The sequence below is a fragment of the Archocentrus centrarchus genome, chromosome 24, assembly GCF_007364275.1.
Source record: "Archocentrus centrarchus isolate MPI-CPG fArcCen1 chromosome 24, fArcCen1, whole genome shotgun sequence".
In the NCBI taxonomy this organism is placed as follows: domain Eukaryota; kingdom Metazoa; phylum Chordata; class Actinopteri; order Cichliformes; family Cichlidae; genus Archocentrus; species Archocentrus centrarchus.
This window is the reverse complement of record NC_044369.1, coordinates 7,940,135-7,964,235: the sequence shown is the minus strand read 5'-3', so window position 1 is coordinate 7,964,235 and position 24,101 is coordinate 7,940,135. Positions and strand designations below refer to the sequence as shown.

The following is a 24,101-nucleotide window of genomic DNA, read 5'->3' as shown; positions in this document are numbered from 1 at the left end:
GCTGAAGCCTGAGCTTTGGCCACTCAAGCCCTACTATTGGAAACTTTGGCCATGTTTTAAATTCACTTCCACCGTATGACAGAAAATGAAGAAAAGCATAACATCCATCCATCCATTCCGCTTATCTGGGGCCGGGTCGTTAAGGCAGCAGCCTAAGCAGAGCAGTCCAGACCTCCTTCTCTCCAGTCACCTCATCGGGCCAGCCGAAAGATATAATCTCTCCATTGTGTCCTGGGTCTGCCCCAGGACCTTCCCAGACATGCCTGAACACCTCACCCAGGAGGCATCCTAGTCACTTTCACCTGGGGCAGCAACTTGTCCCCTGAGGGACCATAGCCTCAGACTTGGGCCCCATTACACAAGAACATTTTCAGCTGGAAATGGTAAAGTTTTGATGCTATTCAGCCTCCTGCTTACATGAGAATGGCGTGAAAACAATAATTTTTGAAAACGGGTTTCAGACATGTTTAGAAAATCCTCCAGTCTCTCTTTCCGTGTAAATGGGCAAAAACGCTACTTTTTGAAAACGGAGGGTACTGGCACATGCGCACTATGGTTACAACTCCTATATCCACACCACCAACTTGTGACCTGGCAATGGGAACTACAGCATTTTCAAAGTCTTGCGTTTCCGTGTAAACAGAGACCGTTTTTGAACAGTTTCCCCTGGATGTATTACTTGGTAAAACAACACAGTTTCCACTGAAAACTTTCTCGTGTAAATGCGGCCTTAGAGGTGCTAATTCTCATGCCAGCCGCTTCATACTCTGCTGCGAACTGTTTCACTGGAAGCTGGAAGCCACCACCCGATGAAACCAACAGTACCGCATCATCTGCAAAAAGCAGAGATGAGAATCTGAGGCCACCAGGACCAGCCTTCCACCACCTTATCGTGGTTTGTGTCCCAGTGATCCCAGGAGCTATGTTTTCCAGGGCCCCCCCTGGTAGGATCTCCCATGACAAATTGGTCCTGGGTGAGGTGCCAGACAAAGAGTGATTCCAATGACCCCTATGGAAGACACATCAAGGGAACTGTTTACCCTGGCTGTGATGGGGTCACCGGGGCCCCACCCTGGAGCCAGGCCTGGGGAGGGAGATTTTCAAATCCCACCTCAGATAGAACTTCGACAGCATTCCGAGGGAGGCTGAGGATGTTGAGTCTGAATGGACTATGTTTCGCACTTCCATTGTTGAGGCTGCTGCTCAGAGCTGCAGCTGCAAGGTGGTTGGTGCCTGTCATTGTTGTAATCCCCAAACCAGATGGTGGTCAGAAGGTGAAGGGAACCATCAAGCTGAAGAAGGAGTCCTATCGGGCTTGGTTGGCCTGTGGGACTCCGGAGGCAGCTGATGGGTACCGGCAGGCCAAGTGGAACGCTGCTCAGGCGGTGGCCAAAGCAAAAACTCAGGTGTGGGAGGAGTTTGGTGAGGCCATGGAAAAAGACTCAGACAGACTTGAAGTGATTCTGGCAAACCACCAGGCGACTCAGGAGGGGATAGCAGTGCTCTATCCACATAGTATAATAGTGCACGTGGGGCACTGCTGACTTCAACTGAGGCTATAGTCGGGCGGTGGAAGGAATGCTTCGAGGACCTCCTTAATCCTCTTGACACGCCTTCTGTAGTGGAAGGAAAGTCTGGGGACGAGGGGGACGATTTGCCCATCACTGGGGGTGAGGTCACTGAGATGGTTAAATAACTCCTTGATGGACAAGATTCACCCTGAAGTTCCTGAAGGCTCTGGATGTTGTAGGGCTGTCTTGGTTGACACGCCTCTGCAGCATCGCATAGAGATCTGGGGCGGGCCATTCCATCCCTGTAATACCACACCGAGAGCTTGGTCTGTATTGGCGGCAATAGGTCGGACTTGTTTCCTGTGGATGTTGGAAAAGTATAACACATAACGTTTAATGTAAAAGTGACCTGTGTCCTTCATTTAATGCTATTTCTGACTGAACAGTGTCATATCTGTTGTCACTGATGCTGCTCTCCCCATGTATGCACATGGAAGGGTGGAGAGATCCCAGAAAAGAGCCGTGTCATCAAAAATAAATCACTGCAGGTGGAAATAGCAATCCTGTTTTGACTAAAGGGGTCCTGATACAAATAGGCCTGGAACTGTTTCAACATTGGATAACAAAAAGCTTGTTGCCCACCATCCTACTGTATTTAATTGAGCATGTTGAGCATTTTACTGTGTCTAGTTTATTTAAGCAGCTGTGGACAAACAGTGATTCAGTGAAAGTCTGTTTGATATCTGAGTTTCATTTTAAACCGATGTCAACGAATTTCCTGACCAAACTTTGTACTTGGACCCAGGGATTTGGAAAACAGCAGCCAAGCTATTTTTATCGCCTTTTACATAGTTGGGGTTAATTGCAAGAAGCGTAATTATATCTATGATGATTTAAAGCTTTTAGGGTTAAATTAGGAAGCACAGCTCACAGACCAAATGTTCCTCTGTGTCAGCTTTAGACAGTCAGTCAGTCAGTCAGGGTGTAGTTATCATCAAGGCCAGGCTGGAAATAACAGTTTACTCACCAGGAGAGTCCACTGTGGTGAGTGGGGAGCTGGTGAGACTTTTGGAAACAGTCACAGATCTGTTTTTGGCTCATACGTATGCCCAATGAAAAAAATCTGTTCAGTGAAGTCATTAAACTTTTAATTTACCCTCAACAGCCACCGATTCAGCCGCCTTCCCCTTGGATATTGGAAGCTAAAGATATTTCGGAGGTAAATTGAGAGAGGTTAATTAAACAAGCTATTTTGAGAGTCATTTTATAAGCAGAAATGCTTAAAATTTAATGGTTGCGCATTCTTAAATATGAGGATTTCTTAATTGGAAACTAAAGATCTGTGTAATTTGACTCTTGGTTTGACAAAACACTAAATGGGACCACCTGGGGATTTAGTGCATTTGTAATGCAGCAGTAAACAAAATAAAAAGGGTCTACGTTCTATCAAAGTAGGAACAGCTGTATTTTAAATGGCTGCTTAGGCCTTACCAAACATATTTGATAGCTTCATTTGTTTGTTTGGAGTTTGTTCTGTGATCCTGTTATCACAGAACAACACTGCAGTGTCTGACACATCCACGGAAAAAAAAAGAGACAGGAGAGCTGTAGCTGCAGAGTCTAAAGCCAATAGGGGCAAATTTACTGGTTGCAAAAAAAAAATAGGAAAAAGTTCTGATTGCACAGAAGTCTATGGGGAAAACATCAGGTCTGAGACCTCAGTAAACAGTTCCCTCGTGACTTTATGGGCTCGGTCACTAGTTTCTAGTCACGTTAAATAAGTGGCTCCAGGCTGTAGTGGTTTACACAGTCACCTATCAAGCAAAAGACCCCTGGTTTGACCCAAAGGAGAGCAACAAATCCCTTCGGTGTTAGGTCAGGAAGGGCAGCCAGCATTAAAAATCTGCCTGCTGTTGCGACCCCTTTGTGAATAAGGGAACAGCCGAAAGTAGCTTTCAGTTAAATTCATTTTGTAAATTATGGTAATTATTAGTCAGAATGGAGGATTATCCAGGTTATGCCCATAATGAACCCCTTTAGTGAAAGTTACTGCCCAGCAGATAATTACATTAAAATGCCTTCAAAATTTGCCAACACCATAAAGAGGGTAAGCCCCAGTTCAGTGATTCGAATTAGTGGATTTGGCATCCAGGAACACTAAATAGGACTGTTCATTTTTATTTTTGTTCATTTTCTTTAACCTGCTGGCGTAGCTTTGCATGACTCACAGTTCAAGTGCTCTTTTTTTTTTAAAGATCACCTTCCATTTAGGAAAACGTCCTTCTGATTGGTTGCACCTTGTAAACAGAAGATTTGAACATTAGGTGGGTGGGACTTCTTTGAGATAACCCTGTTAAAGGTCATGCCCTCTCACTGACCTCATACACCCAAGAGCAGAGAAAAGTGTTTAGAGCAGCATTTGGCTCACAGGGATTACTTTTAAACACTCTGACCTTCATGTTTAATATGATCGTCCACCACTGGAACAGTATTTATATGACAGCACATAAAGAAAAGCCTATTAGACCTGCTTTAATGTAGATGTGTCCTGTGTCTAAATGACAGAGTACGATCACTTTAACAGACCTATGACAGCAGCAGTCACATATAGTATATCCTGTTTTAAAAGGGCTGCAGTTACACTTGTACTTGACTAACTCATATCAGCCTGTGTGAGTTTGTGTCACACAGAAGTAGCACTGAGACAGCTGCGTAAAGATGTAAACGTGTGTGTTTGTGTGCGTGTGTGAGAGACCGAGTGGAAGGAGGAATCCTTCTTTTGTCTGGAAGAAGCATGAAGTCTCCGGGGAAGCTTTCAAATCCTCTCTGGAATGTGTGTGTGTGTGTGTGTGTGTGTGTGTGTGTGTGTGTGTGTGTGTGTGTGTGTGTGTGTGTGTGTGTGTGTGTGTGTGTGTTACACATTTGAACAAGGAATGCAAATATTTGTGTGTGATTCAGTTTTGTGGTGTAGTGTAACTGTTGCCATGGTGACACTATCCTCTGGTGACTTCTTTGTTACCTGACAACTTCTTTCTTTCTTTCTTTCTTTCTTTCTTTCTTGCTTTCTCTCTCTCTCTCTCTCTCTCTCTCTCTCTCTCTCTCTCTCTCTCTCTCTCTCTCTCTCTCTCTCTCTCTCTCTCTCTGTATCCTTGTTTAATCCTTGTTTAATTGTCCTTGTTCCATGCCAGCCTGCAGATCAGGTTTCATCAGCTGCTCTTGTTAATATCTTTATTTACTCATCCTCTAGTGGCCCTGAACTTGACTCTCTGGCTCTAGTTTTGTTTGCAGCTGGGAGTGTCTGCATGACTTCCATTAACACAGTTAATTACATCGTTTTGTTGCATTAAACCAGTTGTGTTTCCTGCAGACTGAGTCATTTTTAGCACATCTAAGATTGATCGCTGTTGGTCCTTTTTTGACCCGAAGACCAAAATGGAAATGAGTCAAAACCAAAATTGCACATAGATTCAGAACACACAGAAGAAACAACACCTGTAACCAGGGCTGCAGAAATAAGTGCATTGAGCTCACTCTGATACAATGTAGCAATTAATTTTGCAAGTCCTTTAAAAATAAATGTAACGAAATTATCTAAAAAAAGGCCTGTGAGAACAAAGAGATACATTGATACGCTGAGAGCAGACAGGCTGTGCTGTACGGATCTTGAAAATCCACATATTCACATTTTTGCACTGTGACATCACCTGCTGGTTCTAGACCCTGCATTTTAAACATGTACAGGTGTTTTACACTGACACAGATATCTGCTAATTAGTGACAAGTTAATAATGTACTATATAGTTGCACAAATGTCTTTGTACTACACAGCAAGATATATTGTCAGATTTAATTAAAATACTCCAAAGGGCATCAGTGGCAGAAATACAGTGCCAGAGATTCGGTTCAGTGACTCCAGTTAGATGAGGTGTGAAACAGCAGGGAGCTAGCGGATAAAGCTCCCTGTGTCAAGGCATCTGTCAATCACTTCACTTGCTGTTCAGTTGTTATGAAGGGTAAACTATTCAGAGAGGCCAAACCTTTTTGGACCGGGCTGTAAATACAACATTTTTAATGCTGTGCAGTCGGGCCTTTCAATATGGAGTCTGTGAGGACTGACTTGGTTTTAGAGCCAGCCTCAAGTTGCCACTATGGAAACTTGTTTTTGGTTTTTTTTTGGTCTGTGGGGCTATTTATGGAATTTTGTTTCCACCACTGAAACAAACTTTTTTTGCCATCCATAAGTCAAAATTTCCGAATATTACTTAAAAATTGCTTACCTACTGACTTACTAACTCAAAATTCAGCAAAAATAACTCAGTTAAGAAAATAGCTTAATTTAAATTTCAAGTTTAAATTTTGAGATAATAACCTGAACTTTTGACCTATGGAGGACAAAAGCCTTAGTTATTGATCCAGATTTTTCTAGATTTATTTTATTTTTTATTTTTGCTGTGAATTGTCCAGTTTTGGAAAAATAATAAGGTGGAAGCAGTAGACTTGCCCTATGGTCATCAAAATTTAAAACCATAGGTACAAACCTCATCATGAGCAGCTTCATGTAGGAACTATTTTCTGTTTGCCAAGCCAATGAAGCATGTTTTCTCCTTGGATGAACATCCAGGCGCTGAGGTTTTCTTGTGGTGTTTCATGCAGAATGGTGATGGAGGAGGGGGGCCAGAGAGACAGAGGTAGGAGGGCTCCAGCGATGGTCCGAGCAGAGGAAAGGCAGATTTTCCTGGAGCTCGGTGAGTGACGTTGACCCTTCATTTAACCCTTAAATGTTTCTTCAACCCTGTAGCTAATGCTGCTTGTTTGTTTTGAAACATCCTTAAAAATAAATACATCTTCTTAAATAAATCACATTATCAGTAGCACTGAGGAAATGAGTGTGAGACTGAGGAGAGATATTCACTAATGCTGCGTTTCTTCTTCTTCTTCTTCTACAGGGGAGCAGAACTTTGATGCTATTTGTCTGTCAACATATCGAACAGCCTGCAAGCTCAGATTTATACAGAAGAGATGCAACTGTGAGTCAGAACTGGCCTTATTTAGCACAGAAATATGCACTATTAAAATAATGACGTGATGGTTTAGGCTGACCTAAAATGGAAAACAGTAAGATTTTTAAACTTAAAAAATCTTTAAAAAATCAGTATGTTTAAATACTTTGACTTTCTTCTTCTTCCAGTGCATCTCATTGACATTTACAATGTGATCGAAGCGGTGCGGGATGCTGGTCTAAATGCGGTGGAACTGAACGCTGGCATCTCTGTGACCAGACTGGAGAACCTCGTGTCCTCTCTGTTCAATCAGCTCAGCAAACGCCTGCCCACCACACACACCATCAACCCGCAGCAGAGCACCGTCCTGCTGGTGGAGTTCTTGCTGGCTGCCATCGACTGGTAATGATTAAGAAGCCGCAGCAGTGAGATGTGGTCTTCCACATTCTGTTATCTGTAAACTTGTGTGTCTTTGCCACAGAGGATTTGCAGTTTCACAAACGTCATCACACTTGTTTTTGTTTGTGCTGTAGCGAACCGGACAGCCGCCTGACGGTTCTCTCTGTAAAGGCAATGCTGGCAGTTCTGTGTGGAGGGAAGCTGGTGGATAAACTCCGCTGTGAGTACCAGTCGATACCATCACAACACGCATGAAATAAGTCATCTTACATTTTCTAGAAAATGCTCTTAACCTGCCCAATGTGCAGGTAATAGTTTGGTGATTCAGCAGCATATGTGTCTTTGCTTAAACCACAAGGAGTATTTACAGCAGTGTGAATGGCACTGAGTGTGATAACTTTCTTGCTGTTTGCTGCATATGAGTCAAATTAGTTTCTTTTGTGCAGCCCATGATCACATGTAAAGGTTCAAAGGGCTTCACGAGCATAAAAACTTATTAAAAACAGGGAAAAAAATATTAAGAAACTCACGAACATGTTTAAATATGCAGCAAAAAAATATGCTTTCAAAATGCAAACTATATGGAACATAAAAACCTGTAAAACAGTCAGAGAGGTATGGAGAAAAAAAAAACTTTAAAATAATAGAAGCAGAATGCAGATATGATATTGAACTACATCTTCTCTGCATACACCTGGTCACTTAATGTGGTTTAATCTGCCAGTTAGTACAGTGGGACTGTGAAAAGCACCATTGCATTATTATTGTGAATATCATGTACCAAGTAAAAAAAACAAAGAAATGCCAGATTCTTCCAGGTCTTTAAAGCTTCTTGAAAGTATCGGTATAGTTTGTTTAACCCAGTGGTTCTCAAACTGTGGGGCACAGGGTCATGACAGGCGGGGTGCAATCGACCTGAGAGAAAAGTCATTCGGAACAAATGTTGAACATCAGAAACGTTAGCCGGTACGCTAGCACAGCGACTAACGAAACTCTCCACCCCTGTGGAGTTTGTGTGGTTTCTAAACGTCTCCACTTTGCAATAGTACGACTTTGATTGTGGAATATCTAGGAGGGAGGTAATTTCACAAACAATGATTTGTTTGCAACTGCGGCATCCTATTACAGTACCGCACTCAAATTCAGTGAACTCAGATTTCTTTCACAAATGTTTTTTTAAAAGCAGAGTGCATGGCTACGTGCTTGATTTTGTACACCTGTGGCAATGGGACTGAAAACACCTGTATTCAGAGATTAAGAGGTGAGGTCCAATACTTTTTTCCCATCCCTGCACATCTTCTCTGAATGATTTTGATCCTTTATTTTAAAATGCAGCTACACAGAGTACACAAACTGTTATTGTAGCAATCATGTTTTCACTGTGAGAGGCCAAGCTGATTGCTGATTGAAATGATGAATTTTATCAAGGCTTCTGTTCAGGCTGTGGCACGCAGCTTCATGTAAAAGTGGAACACAAATACTTTTATTTATTATAAATTTGACTTTTATAACATTGGTTGCACTGCATTGCTTTCCCATCTTAGAATTTAAATTAAGATTTCACCACGCAGTGCTCATAGCTTTGTCATTTCAGAGGCTCAGCTCTGACTATTAGCGCTATACAGTCTCGGGAGCTTGAAAAAAGCAAAACTTGACTTCTTTAAGTTTCTTGAAGACCTCTCATCCAAAAGGCTTTTTCAGTTCTGAAAACCAAAGGTGGAGAGTCCCAGGTATTTAAACCCCAGTGGGGGTTGTCCTCTGGTGGCGTTTGTTGACCCACTATTGTTTGTGTGCATAAGCAAACAAAATGCAAACATTGGCATCCTCAAAATAGTGTCCTTTATCCTTAAGGTGCAGATGTACAGCTGAATCTTGTCCTGTAGAGGTGTTTTTTTTTCTGTTGTGAAGTAGCTGTTTGTGTCTCCTCGACACTGGAGAAATCAAACTCTCTTCTCTGCACTGCACAGCATATACTGTGGTGCTAAGCTTGTGTTTGGGAGTTTGGTCCGTGGAATGAACCAGTTTTTGTGTTAGAGTGTGGCTGGGTTCTGTGGCTTCTCCTGAGTTTCTCTGCCACATGGGGGATGACAGTGTTGTTCTGTTTGTCATTCTCTTTGTCCCTATTTGCTGTGTGACCTTCTTTCTTGTGCATCTTCACTTCATTTGATGAAAGCCCAGTTGGGCTAACCACATGTTTTAAGAGCTGTCTTTACATGTCAGTGTTCCTTTTCTTACCCTTCTGCCTTTGAGGGAACATTTTCTGCTTGGTGTTGCAGGGTCTTGATCACCCCAAGTTTGTGTTTCAGTGGGTGGTGGGAGTCAAAGAGTAGGTACTGGTTTGTGTGTGGGCTTCTAGTAAACTTCAGTGTTGAGGCTTCCATCTTCCTCAATTAGCACAGTACACTCCAGGACGGTAACCTGTCATCCTTGGCATCCTCTCTTGTAAACCTTATGTTTTTAATCCTCTGAGTTGATGTGTTTAGTTTCCAGGTCACTTGATAGAGTAGGTTTCATCAGTGATCAGTGGTTTCACCCAGAACCACTGATTGCAGTGGCCCATGACATCGGTGTGAGGGTTGAGAAAATTGCCTGATTTGGAGACTTTGCACCAGCAAAATTGTTTTGCGAGGCATTACGATGAGAGCGGTTGAACTGTTAATTTCATCCGTCCTGGTGGTCTGGTTCAGCCTTTTTACTGGCAAAGGCATTAACTATGGCCTGTCGTACCACACCAAAGTAAGACAGTTAAATCGTGCTGATGTGGTTCTTTGTAATCTGAGTAGACTTATTTTTTGCTATGTCCTTGCATCTGTTCATGCACCTTGCATGGATGGTTCATTACACTTCTTTACAACTTTATTGAGTTATAAAAAAAGTACATTCCCCACGCTGCTTAAAACATTTTAGTACAAGCTTTGGTACATTTTAAATGTAGTTGTATCAGTGGTTTTTGCAGGAAATCTTTCATTCTGTATACATGTTGCACATGCGCCACCTGGTGGAAGATAAATGTCGGTGCTGCTGCTTGCTCATGCTGCTTACCTGCGGTGAAGGGTTTATGAGGGTCAGTCACATATCAAAAAAGTTACCTGCTGAACTCATCAGATTCAGCTGATTTTTTTTTCCCCACAGTAATTTCAGTACATTTGATTTAGCCATGCAAAATTTAACTTTCATACTATGAAAACTGTCCGAGTTACAAAGGCCTCGAATTAGATGTGAGTGGGCCTTTAAAAAAAGTGCCCTGAAAAAAATACCACAAGATTTTGGCTTTAGATTGTCACACTTGGAGTGGGTGTGAAATGTATTAGGTTTTGTTTAAATGTGTGTTTCAGCCCTGAAAATATCATGTGGAAAGCACCTGTGCTCAAGAAATTTTGAGCCCCGTGTACTTTAAAGGGATGTAAGTCTGGAAAATTTTCACTTTTAATTTTTACATAACTTCACTGAATAAACTTAATGAAGAAAAAACATCAGCTCAATCTGAGAGGGTCAGTTTTGACACTCACTGATCTTTATGCACTTACTAGTTAAAGTCTCACTAACTAGTTAAAGTCAAGGTTAAGGGAAGCAATGGGGTTTGGACATGTAGTACTAGAAGTTACCTTTCTTCACTCTGTGTGTGTGTCTGTGTGTGTAGATGTGTTTTCTCAGGTATCTGACTCCAACGGTGTGTTGGTTCTGTCCAAGTTTGATAATTTTCTGAGGGAGGCTCTCAAGCTGCCCACTGCTGTCTATGAAGGACCTTCCTTTGGCTACACACACACCTTAGCACGCTGCTGCTTCCCACAACAGGTACACACACGCACACTTCATTCTTCTGACCTGCACAGAGTTGTGTTGTCATTTTTAATAAAGATAATTTTTCTCCTTTTTCCTGTTACTAATTTTACCAGTGCATTGTTTCTGTGTTTATGAAGAGTCTTCTCTGCTGTAAATGCTCTTATTTTGTAGAAGAGAGTGATGCTCAACATGTTCCTGGACATCGTGGCCAACCCTCCTCAGTGCCTCATTTGGCTGCCTCTCATGCACCGCTTGGCCAATGTGGAGCATGGTACAGACACACAAACAGACTCTGCAGATATGATGCAAACTATTCATCAGCAGTCCTGGTATATTAGCAGAAATTTACTAGCATTTGGCTTTATAGGCTATGATTCAAATGATTCGAAAGCTTGACCAAAACAAGACACCTCTCATTCAGCTGGACTCGGCATGCGATCCACTGGGCTTACTGCGCTTTCCAGTTGGTCATATCACGCGATAAAGCTCGCCAGCTATCCAAACTGGAAGTAGCCGCACATTTAGTTGGAAAGATTTTGCATTTCCTCTTGACAGATCTTGAATCGAGTCCTGATCATGTAAGACCACGAGGGATATCAGAAAAGAGACAACATACAACATGAAGGGCACTTTTTTTTTTAATTATTTTTTTATTATTTACATATCATGTTATTTTGAGAAACTTGATCATTGTTTAATGGACACAAAAGTAGCTTTTCGCACCAACTGCATGTCTGCCACCCGCTCTTGGAGAAGCACAAATGTGTTGATCTCTCACATTTGGACCTCTTGGGTACATTTAGCTTTAAATACGTGATGTTATGTACACCTAAAAATCCAATACATGCAGATCAGTGATCTGGCACATATGGCATGAGGTGAATTTTCCAACTTAAATGCAATTTTACTGTATTTTTATGTAGACGATCACACTAAATCTTTATTAGATTATTGAAATGTACATGTTTGTTTCTTGTATACCATTATGCTAAGAACATTTTTGCATGAATTCAATAAATTTTTTTTTTTTTTTTTTTTTTTTTTTTTTACAAAAAGAAAAATGCAGCCATGTCAAATTTAATCCACAGCTGAGATGTGCATCATCTAGCCATGAGCAACATCTTGCGGTTGTCGCAGCTTCCACCTGAGAGATGGTGTCTGATTTGGTCAAGATATTAAATGGTTCACTATACATTTTATTTGACTTTTGGTATCTATGTTCTAACTATGCTCAGGTTTCATTTCCATCGAGCTGTGACATCTAAAATTATGAAGTAAAATTACTTTTAAAGTTAACGTTTTTCCAAACATCTATGATAAAAAGGAATGGCTTAGCACTGGAACAACAACATTAACTGCAAGAAAAATTATCATCAGTGTAATCCATCCCAAAGAACCCAGTGGGGTTCCCTCCTGTGTGGTAAAACTCTCGCGGCCTGTCTGTTCTGTCCTTCTTTTGTGATTCCTGCCTGAATATTGAGCAGATTTGGGGTTGCATTTTATTGCTGTGTCACACCAGAAAGCTATAACTGAGTAACAGAAGAGATTATATTGAAGAGATCTCGTTAGAGCACGAACACATTTCTTTCAAATGAACATCAGTTTGGGCTGCATATGGCATTCTGTCTGTGAAGACTGATCATAGCTGTGGTACTAACCTTGGCAGTGCTTCACTTTGCACTAGAAATATTGATCAGTTACATACATATAAAACCGATGTGACACAATAAATGTGAATGAACTAAGGCAGACATGCTAACATATGTTGGAGCTGACAGAAAATACACTTATGTCCAAAATGCCTCCCTGTTCCACCCTCATCCCTCCTCCAAATGTTTCTACAAACTGAAAATACTTTTTGCTCTAAAGTTTTGCTAACTGCCTGGAGTGGAAATGGTATGTTTTGTAAAACCAGGCAAACCAGTCAATCTTCTGTATCTGGAAAGTTAATTAGCCACACATTCGCCCGGTGACCAGCATCAGTGTGCGGGAATATTCAGCTAACCTTAATGACCCCAGGTCTCTGATACACTGACTTAGAAACTGACTCCATTGTGCAAAGAACTATTTATTAACCCCTCATATTTTTCTCTTGCTTTTTTGATATTGTGTCTTTACTCTTGGGTTGTAAAACTTTTTTTTTCCTAGTAATCACTAATAAGGATCCCAATAAAGAAAAAGAACCTAAAGAAATGAAGTATTTATAAACAGAGTGTCACTGTGTACTGCAGATTACTGTTTCTGTCCTTGAGGCTCTGTCTTTGCTCCTCAGTGTGCAGAGAGGCCTGATGTGTACTCTCTTTATCAGCGAATCACACTCGTTTGACAGATTCTCTCTTTTTATTCCCCCCTCTCAGTCTATCATCCCGTCTCGTGCTCTTACTGTCGCAGCAACGGCATGACGGGCTTCCGTTATCGCTGCCTCGATTGCCGCGGTTACCAGCTCTGCCAGAACTGCTTCTGGCGTGGCAACACCAGCGGCTCGCACAGCAACAAGCATCAGATGAAGGAGCACTCTTCCTGGGTGAGTCACAGAGCGGTTACTCATCCGTCACACTGGGGGGCTCTCGCTTTGTGGAGGTGCATCTGTGCTGATCGAGTACAGTTTGTACACTTTTAACTTTTTCCACTACACAGCACCAAAGCTAGTGAATGAAAACCAATTAGACTTCATATGTTTTCTTTCCTTGTGTACTGCAAAAGTAATAATCAATAATATCTATAAGTAGTTGTGAATTGCACAGTTGGCTTATAAACACAATGTGCATTTTTGTTCCAATTAAATTCATTTCATTTATTGAGCAACAATAAAAAGGAGATAATTTGTGAAACATTGAACAAGAAATGGCTAGAAATATTTAATCATATTTAATTTAATTACCTCTGCCAATGAGGCAATGTTTTTGGTACCTTATGTGTGCATGTATGTCATGTCGTCTGTAAACACGATATGAATTCTGATAAAGATTTGTAGGGGTGTAGAGTGGGGTCATGTTAAAGCCTTATAACTTAGAAACTAGCGTATATAAAGTATGGTATAAAGATTTAAAATATGATGTCACATTTGACCTCTGACCTTTCCTTCAAGGTCATTAGATTGATCTGAAGGTCAAAGCGATATTAATGCTACATAAAGCTGCTTAAAGCTGTTTCTCACTGCCATTGTTTGTATTGACATCATATAGGCATATAGGGAATGATATATGGGGATTGTAAATATGGGCAGCACAGTTTATTAGGTATTGATTTGTTATTTACAAATCAACACCTATTAACGATTACCTGCTCCCACATAATGTTTGTGTAATCAAAGTAAGCATTTGTCGTGTTACCCTTATCTGCACTACAAACTTCTTAAAGTACGTTTAAAAAGAACAATAAAAACAAAATGAATACACACAAAGTTAAGTACTATTCCCTTAAAAGTAAATACTCCCCATAGAGTGCGCTGCCTTGGCGGAGTGTGATGAGGTGGAGGTATGCACTGGAGAGAAGAGGAATGAAAGTCAGGTGTGATTAGTGACAGAAAGAGTGAAAGGGAAGGTTTACAAGGCAGTAGTGAGACCTGTTATGATGTATAATTTGGAGACAAAAAGACAGGAGGCCGAGCTGGAGGTGCTCAGATTTTTGTTGGGGGTGATCAGAATGAACAGGATTACAAATGAGTACATCAGAGGGAGAGCTCAGGTTGGGAGACAAAGTTAGAGAGGCAAGGCTGACATGGTTTGTCCATGTGCCGAGGAAGGATGGTGGAAATGTCGGACACAGGATGTTGAAGATGGAGCTGCCAGGCAGGAGGAAAAGAGGAAGGCCACAAATTCATAGATGTAGTGAAGGAGGTCATACTGGGGGTTGGTGTGACAGGAGAGGATGCTAGAAATAGGGCGAGATGGAGACAGTTAATCCACTGTGGCAACTCCTAAAAAGATCAGGTGAAAGAAGAAGATAAATATAACAAACATCTAGATGTGTTTTCGTTTGATTCACACTTTGTCTAAACATGACTTATAACCAGTAATATTGAACCATTCAACTAAACATTATGCAACACAATTGGTTCTACTGCAGTGCAGCTGAGACATTGTGTCTCAACTGTACCTGCTGACCACCCTTCACATTTCTCTCAGTATCCTCGAATGACACCATGTCATGACGTATGTCAGTCTTTACAGCACAGAATGACAATTACGTTGATCTAAGTTCAGTTTAACAGTGTTACAACCAAAGGAACTATTTAATGTGAAAGGGACATCCGGAGATGCCTACTTCACCCTACTTCAAATTTCCCACGATCAGAGATGATGTTAATACACATGTGCAGACCAAACGTGACAGATGTGGCTTGTTGGGTACACAAGTTATTTGAGGTGTTCCAGCTGTTCCAGCTGTACTCGGTCTACCCTCATTCTGGTAGCAAACAAACTAAATCAATCACATAACCTCCTGGGTAATGTAATAGGTTTTAATTGCTTTCAAACAGGTTTTACTATAAAAGCACACATTGTAAACACACAAATCATTGCAGCATCATCACCCAGGACATAGGGTTAGTAGCTAAATACAGGTGTATCAATAGCCAAATATTTTCAGCTGCTTGCTAATTATGATGTATTTATTTGAATGGTGACTGATTTATCCAAGAAAATTGTCATGATATTTTAAATAAAAGTTGCCCTAGCCTGAAGGAATAAATGTTTTTAATGAAGAAATTATGTATTAATAGAAGGAGACATAGCTGTTGAATTATTCATCAGTAAGTCTTTGGCATAATTTATCTTATTAATGTTTCAGTTTTAGAGCTAAATCTTCTAACTAGTGCAGCTCCTGCCTGTCATTATGTAACATTATATTCTCATCATAGCTCAGGCTTTACATATATTTACATGTGATTTCCTCCAGGATTGGGCTTTGTGCTTGATTTTAGTCTCAGTTTAAGGTCTTTTAAAACAAAGAAACCCAGCAGCAACTACCTGAATGTGGTTCACAGTAAAATCAGAAGGTTGATTGTCATATTTTTAAATGTCAGTGCATTAAATTCAGTTAATGTCATGATCTCTAGATCGTTGACCCTGAGTTTTGAGTTTCTTTGGATTTGAAATACAATTTTTGTTCTTCTATATTTTGTATATTTTGAATATAATAATGCTTCTGAATTTATCCTGGTTCCTTGTTTAATGATGGTAGTTCCCTTTTTAGTCTAGTCTCGTCTTTACTTTTCTGTCCTCGTGTCAAGTTTGCACATCTCACTCCAGGTCTCAGTGTTCTACTTCCCTTATCTGCGATTAGTTTCAGCTGCTCTCCCAACTGTTACCTGTTCCCTCGTTATCCTGTGTGTATTTATTCTCTCAGTCTTCCTTTGGAAGACTGGATGGTTCAAAATGGGCCTTTGGGACTAAATATGCACATAAGCACAATCAGTCCAAGTACAGTAAATACAGTGAGTGTCTTTATCTCTGATCATTTTTTAAAAATAAAATGTCTATTATGCTTGTGTAAATAAACCCAGAATAACAGCCATATTTTTATTTTATTTGCTTAGTCAGGAAAACGTTTTATTCCTGGAGATTCGTCCAATTAGCCGACTGGGTTACAAACAAATCACACAGCTTATGTCCAAGAGGCGATGTAATGGTCTGCGCTAAAGTGGTGTAAGAGTTCACGGAGGAGGACAGGCACACAGGAAGCAAACAAATCCAGCAAGTTGTAGAGGAGAGCGCAAAAATCCAAAACCAGTCCAGAAGCTAACACACGACAAGAACTAACAACAAGAGAGGATCTGGCAGCGAACAGAAGGAAACTAGGAGTAAATATACACAAGTGAATAATTAGCTGAAGGGGAGTAGGTGAGGCAGGACAGGTGACACTAATGAGCAAATCCCTGAACTGGACCTCTCCATCATGTTTCTGCTGTTTGTGCCTTTTGAACCTTTTTCATTGCAATTATGTGGACTGATGTGTGATCAAGTGTACTAGCAGTCTGTTCACAAAGTCTATGCTGCAGTTTTGTAAGTGAAATTCATGTGTTTTGTTAGTAAAATCCTTAGCAGTAATTAGAAGGTATCTGTATTTGCGATTAACTCTTGTCCAAATATCGTCATTTCTGACCCCCAAAAACATGAAAGTCTAAACGTTGCCTCTTCAAAACAGTGCTTTACAAATCAGTTGATGCCATCACGGTGGCTACGCTGATACAGTCTGAGCTCATGAGCTGTTTGTGTGTTTGTTTTTTGTCTGCAGAAGTCAACGGCGACAAAGTTTGGTCGAGCCCTGAGCAGGACTCTGGGCTGTGTGTCATCCAGGGAGCCACCACACCCCATTTACCCAGAAGAACCCGAGAGGACCCTTAACCTCGCCAACATAGTGTATGATATGACCTCCCAACACTGTCAAATGGCTAACATGTAATTAGACCTGTGCGTCTTTTTCAGCAGCACCTTTTTACTAATACACGTTATGATTACTCACTGAGTGCAGTCTCACTCAGTGAGGTACAGAAGGATCAATTTCACCTCTACGCTGCTGAATGACTGATATTACAGACAAACTCTGCATACATACTTCATATTAAATGTAAAAAAATATTTTAATAACTTTATTATAAACATAGAACAGACTTACCTTAACTACCCTTTAGGTGCCATTTACAATGATGATTTCAAGATATGGAGGACTGAAACTGATGCACCCACAAAAATATTAATATATTTATATATATATTTATGCTTCTGTTAGCGTCTGTATTTATTCGCTCTTGTATGAATTGATTCATTTACTGCCCTGTATTACAGTACTGGCTGACTTTATTTTAAGCTAGATCAACTGAAAAATGAAACCTATATGCTTTACATATACTGTATATACACAAGAGAAAACAGTAAATACTGACAGTCTTACTGGCGGTCTTACACACTGCCCTTCCGCAGTGTGTGAGCATAGTTGAATTAACGCTAAATAAACAAATATTGAGAACTGCACATAAGCTGTAAAATTCATGTGTGTCTACCTTTATTTTGCTAACATAGACCTTAAACTTTAAATGCCCCCTAAATAAATGAAATAATTTGCTCTTATTACACAAGCTCATGTTTACATGTTGATTATAAATGGATTAAGTGTGTAACTGGTTGGTTCTGCATTGAATTTACCGATTAGATTGTTTTCTCTGACACCTCCTGTGTCTCTAAAGTCACTAAAGATGTGGATGAATATAACTAATAAGGTCTCCACACCTTAGATGGTACAAAAAAGGTTCAAGAGTTTGCTGTAACTGTGATGTCAATGTTTAACAGTGTAACATTTACGATCTAATAGCTAACAGTTCGACCTACAAAATTTTACATGAACCTGGAAAGCTCAGATAACAAAGAAAAAGTCCCACCTCTATATATCCAAACCCTTTGGTTTCTCCGCCCCCTGTGGTGCATCAGCACTGTTTGATTTTCCACGCTGAAGCCAACCAGGTCATCACGGACCTGCAGGCATTAGGCTTACACTCAGGCCAACACACGCAGGCTGAACTTAGAACGGGTGTGAGTATGATTTTAAAAAAGTATGCTTTAAAATGTCTCTTTCAAACTTAATGGGATTATTTATGTCTTTTTTAAAAAAATTCTCTTCTGGATGTGCGCACACGCTGCTCCTCTCTTGCTTTCTTTCCCTCGTTTGATCTTTGGCCTGTCTGTGTTTGCTCAGACCTTTTACAGTTCAGTGTTGCATGAACGCACTCAAAAGCATGTGAGAGTGTGTGACTGTGTGAAAGGGAGTGTAAGAGCGCGCGCTTTCTGATAGGCAGGCGTCTGCGGTTTAATGATTTAATGTCGTTATCCTTTCTCTGTGTTTGCACTGTTGATAAGACACCTCTAACGCGTGTTTGTGTTTGTGTGTTCAGCCCCTCGAGACCTGTTGGGAACGCCAATGAGGCCATGCTGCTGTCTTCATCAGCACCCGAGTCCTCGAGAAGGTAAAGACTGACATTAGGTCTGATTAGAAGTTTGCAGTCTAGTGGCTTCATTTCTTAGTTCTGCATAAATTTAACATTTCTCCTTGATAAGTTTCACAGCAGAAGCCAGTTTAAGGCAAATATAAACTTCAACTTACCCACTGTGTGTCAGGAAAGTTGGTTAGCCAGCTGCTGTTTCCATCAATAACAGCTCCGAGTTCCAGTGTGAGGCAAACTGGCTGAATTGAACCCTTACTGGGTTTTTCTATTAGTAATTTCATGTTGAAAGAAGCATTTGAAATAAAGAGGCTGTTCTTACCGACGTGTGTACACCGCAGAGGGTCTACGCTGGTGATGCAGGGCTCAGTGGAGAGAGCATTTCACTTGCATGCAGTTAAAAATAAATTTAGACACGTGAACTATGAAATGGATTTAAGAGCTCATGGGTAAGATAAGATATCTTTATTGTCATAGAAAATAAATATAAATAAGTATCTGATATTTACAGTGAGCAGAGGTAGTATGATAAAAGTAAAATGCAAAAGAAAAACAGTCTGCATGAAGAAAGACCTCTTGTTTATCTCTTGATTATATTGATTATATTGATCATACTAGATTATAATATTTTTATAATATTTTTATTTTAGAGAGTTTGATTTTCTGTTACATGGCACTGAACAGGAGTGGCCCTCCAATCTCATTGTACATCCTGTATAATGACAATAAAGGCATTCTATTCTATTCTATTCTATTGTTTAGTTTGCCATGATTGTTATAAGAACTTTAATAAATGTAAAGTTTGCTGCAAGCTGACAGCAGCCATCACTGATGGTCTGTCTTGCAGAGGTACCTGCAGCACGCAGGGGTCTGTCTAAAGGACACAGCATGTGCTCCACTATATTTCTTGTAAAATTTTACTTGCTTATTACTATTTTGCACTTTTTCTTTTTGAAAAGTAATGAAAGAAACATGTTTATTTAAAAGCCTCTTGCCCCATGACAGCTGGGATAGGCTCCAGAACCTTGAACTGGATAAGTGGAAGAAGATGGGTGGATGGATTATTAAATCAGCCATAGCTATAAGCTTGAGAAGTGCTCTGTTGGGGTGATACAGTACTATAAGGTCTTTACGATAAGATGTGAGGAGAAGAATTTTAAATTCTATTCTAGCCATTAATAACTAAAACAAAGCTATAAAACACAGCTGAAGAGAAAAGTTGCTGCTGATTTAAGAGGGCTAGCCGCTCCACCCTCTCTGGGTTTGTATGCATGTAGATGAGCCTCCACAGCCAATTATTACTAGGGATGAAAAACAGAGAGTGTAGGTTAATAGGAATGACCAAAAGAAATACTAATCAGTGGAAAAAATTTGATGGTGAAAGCATAATTCAAAGCTCAAACTAAGACTTATTTATCTTACTCCAACTTTCTTCTGATTGGCTTCCCCTTACAAACAGGAGGTTTAAAAGGCAGGTGGGCAGGGCTTCTGTGCTCACAGCCAGAGCTGTGAGATGACCAAATTAGGGATATCCCCTCTTTGACATCATACAGAGCCAGTAGTAGAAAACTGTCTTAAACAGAGACAGTTTCAAGCAGTCTGAAGACTGATATGTATATGGTATATTCTCATTATTAGAAACCTGAGTCATGTTTAATATGAGCTTCCACCAATGTAACTATATATATATATATATATATATATATATATATGACAGAAGATAACAAAAAAAATAGGCCCACATTAAACTCCAGTGCTTTGGGTTCTAGTGACTTTTTTCTGACATTTTATGCACCACAAAATGTATTGACTAATAGAAAATAAATTAGAGGCATGCTAGTGAATCATTGAAATTAAAAACATGGCCATAGCGTCTAAAAATCTGCATGAGTTTTCCAGCTATTTATGATTTATGTTGACAGTTTTGTGAAATCAAAACTGGTGAGTGCTCAGTAGAACCTATTATGTTTTTTTTCCTTATTTTTAATTGCACTGAGAGATTTTGTGTTCACATGAAATAAAACTGATGCTGTTCCTCTAAGACAGACGGTTATCTGTTGCTGACTGATTGCTTCACGTCTGTTTTGTGTCCGTCCAGCTTGGAAGCGGCTCAGCGAATGAATGAGGAGCACGCTCTGATCGCCGCGTATGTGAATCGCCTCCAGGGCAGCCCGCGGTGAGAAGAGGGGGGGGGGTTACATAAGGGAGCTGGGCAGGCAGTAAGGAGGAGGAGAGCGCCGTGCTGCGCAGTTTAGCCGAATCCAAGTAGCAGTTACAGCTTTTTCAGGGCTTTTATTGTAATTGGGCAACACAAGAAAATTATATTAATGCCAGCCTCACAAACTGTATAAAAGTAAATAAAAAACAAATGATACAGATCAATTTTTTTAAATGTAAGGCATATTAAATATTAGAGTAATATTACTATGAAATACGGGCTGTATTATGTGATCACTCATGGTGGGCAGGTGGGCGTCCGGGTGGCGTCCATTGAAGTGTCCACTTGACAACTTCAGAACCGTTTGGCCTACACTTACCAAACTTCATGGGTAGATAGCTTATGACCAAAGCAAGGTTTGGATTGTATATGGGGTCACTGGGGTCAAGATAACAGGAACAAGGTGTGTGCTAAATAACTGGGTGACAACAAACAGGGTTAATAGAGAGCAGAATGAAGTATATGGTGCAGAAAAGTGAAAATGTACTCACATGAGGGAACGTTTAACAGTGATACTTCTTACTTAAAAATTTTCCCCATTGATTGTACTTTCTGATTAAAATGTATAGAACTGTACAAAACATAGCTTTAGATATAGAGATGCAGAGAGGCATAGGTAATACCTCATTTACATACTTAAACTAGATATTACTGAAAACTTGCAAATGCAAACAAAAATTTAAGTTTCATGTTATCTGTAATTTAAAATTTGATCACACTTACCTGCAGTGCCTTCCAATGAATTGGTGTCTCATGTTGGCTCTTGGCTGTTTAAATACAATCACTTTTATGCTGGAGTCAGTAAGTTGGGGATTTTCTGTTTCAGTATCGACAGTCCCAGCAGGCAAGATGACGAGCACAAACTGATCGCTCGCTACACTTCTCGACTGGCCGACACCGAGAGCACAGGAGTGAGTCGAAAACATCTCTGCTAACTCTAACTCTAGTAGAGCAAATGCATGCATATGTTACAACTGCACAAAGAACTGATTTTGGTTGGTAAATGATAAATGATTCACTCAAAACCAGCGGACACCTTTAACTGTGTGTTTGTTTGCGTTACAGGTGATCCCGACCCGGAGCATCAACTTCGACGCGAACAAACAGAAGAGGGAGCTCATTGCTCAGCTGGAGTCTAAAAACAGGTGGAAATGTGTGAACCGAAGCTCGGTGGAGAATTTAACTTGTTTATTGTTGGAAAAATGCTTGAAGACTGCACATGTCATAAAAAATCATACAAACAATTTTTTTAAAACAAATTTCTAAAGTTGTTTAGTCATTCTGGCTCCTCAAACTTGAACATTTGCAGCATTTCGATGTCTTAACGTTGCTGTTGGGGTCTCAGGATTAACCCTGGGAATACATTGGTTGCAGTTCTGTGTCTTTTCTTTCCTCGGCATGGCTGCAAATCACACCAGGAACCTTTTAGGAGCAGAGCGTTTATTTTTTAATCTGAAAATTGGATCAAATTCTCCATGCCATTTGTGTGTCTGACTTCTTGCCCTCCTCATCTGCCCCGCACAGTTTGGTGCAGCTTCTTGGGTGCTGCTGAAATGTTCTGTAGCGTTTCTGGTAGAATCGTAAGCTTTGTAGTGAGCGGATGTGATCAGCTCCAGCAGCTGTAACTGGTCTGTGTGTTCCTGGGTTCATATTTAATGACAGTCATTTACCTTTGATGTTTTTATGCCTAAAGAATGAATTGATTAATCCCTCCATCCATTCAACAAATACAAATACAAAACACCTTTTACAAAATTACAAAGTTAAAACATACCATGGTTAAATTTTTATAAACAAAGAAAAAAGGAGTTGCCCTCAAGGACTCGCAGTTTGGTTTTAAAAAGCGCTCAATAAGATTAATTCAGTCAGTTTCCAGTCATTCTGCAACATGTTCCATGTGGAGGGAGCCGAATGAACAAAGGCCTTTTTACCTAGTTCGATATGAGCAAATGGAACAGAAAGCAGCAACTGGTTTTGAAAATGGAATGAATAAGCAACATCACTTTTCAATGCAATTAAAGCACAACTGGAGGCAGGTAGCAGTCCAAGTACTGACTTATAGATGAAATTGCCTTATAGTGACAGATCCGACGAGTGGCCCTTTCACCCGAGCGAATGAATCACAGCGGTGCGTCGACACTTTGCACTTAGTAATGAACCTCAAGGAAGCACGGTAAACCGTATCAACCATCCGAAGACACTGAGCTAGAAGCATTCATATACAATAAATCTCGATAATCCAACAGAGACAGAAAAGTTGCAGCAACAAGCCGCTTTTAAAGTGTTGAGCCACCTCTCATGTTTTTATATTTTGCAGCCAAGGAGACAGACTTAATTTTTTTAAGCGGTCTTGAGCAATAGTCGTCCAGTTTAAAGGTTAAAGTTTTTCTTTGGACATTGGCTGCTTTTTTACTCATTTTCAGTCCAGTCCTTATACCTGATCATATTCACAGGAATGTTTTTTGTTTTGTTTTGTTTTTCTTTTTTTTTGGTCAAGCTAATTAACACTGACCTATCTATCTCAAGGGATGAACCAGTGTTGTCTACACAGAGCATTCAACCTAGCAAAGAATCGATTTTAAGTTGTTTCTTTACTTTTACTAGCAGCCTGTATCAAAAACCATTTGTTTGTCATCTGTTCCCATGTCATTAGTTGAATCGATGAAAAATGCCAAAGATAACAGTCTGACAGGTATAAAATAGTATTTTTGCACCAACAGGGTGATCCCAAAAAGTTATTAGCAAAAAAAAAAAAAAAAAAAAAACTGGCAGTGTGTCCTTTAAAAAAAAATTGTAAGTGGAGGACAGAAGAAGAAGCAGCAGGTCCTCAGAGCCCAGACCTTAACATTATTGGAACAGTGTGGGATCATCCTGACAGAGAACAGAACAAAAGGCAGCCAACATCCAAAGAAGAGCTTTGAATGTCCTTCAAGAAGCCTGGAGAACGTTTCCTGAAGACTAATTAAAGAAATGACAAGAAAGCTGCCTCAGAGAGATCAGGCTGTGCTGAAGAATAAAGTTGGTCATACCAAATATTGACTTTCAAGCTTGTTAGAGCTGTACATACTAAGAAATAAGGGGTGGCTCAGTACTGTATAAATATTGGGGAAAAAACTATTCTTAATATTGACCATGTTTACCACAAACTGGTATTAAATTGTCCTTGTTGAGGTCCGAATAAAGGCCTCAAGTTGCATTAAATATAATCTCCAAAAACAACTCGTAGTTTTCATAGTAAATAAATTATTTCATCT

General features: G+C 40.2%; 1 protein-coding gene across 3 annotated transcripts in view; it reads left to right on the top strand.

Annotated features, from left to right (window-relative positions):
* dtnba (dystrobrevin, beta a) overlaps positions 1-24,101 on the top strand; it is a 53,264-nt gene that overhangs the window by 11,984 nt on the left and 17,179 nt on the right. For all 3 annotated transcript variants that reach the window (XM_030721160.1, XM_030721159.1, XM_030721158.1), the window contains exons 3-14: positions 6,165-6,256; positions 6,458-6,538; positions 6,700-6,913; positions 7,045-7,130; positions 10,551-10,705; positions 10,865-10,964; positions 13,051-13,217; positions 16,931-17,055; positions 18,582-18,653; positions 20,728-20,805; positions 21,674-21,758; positions 21,913-21,992. In XM_030721160.1, coding sequence (XP_030577020.1) covers positions 6,166-6,256; positions 6,458-6,538; positions 6,700-6,913; positions 7,045-7,130; positions 10,551-10,705; positions 10,865-10,964; positions 13,051-13,217; positions 16,931-17,055; positions 18,582-18,653; positions 20,728-20,805; positions 21,674-21,758; positions 21,913-21,992 — 1,334 coding nt within the window. In that variant the 5' untranslated portion in view covers position 6,165. The remainder of the gene's footprint in view (positions 1-6,164; positions 6,257-6,457; positions 6,539-6,699; positions 6,914-7,044; positions 7,131-10,550; positions 10,706-10,864; positions 10,965-13,050; positions 13,218-16,930; positions 17,056-18,581; positions 18,654-20,727; positions 20,806-21,673; positions 21,759-21,912; positions 21,993-24,101) is intronic.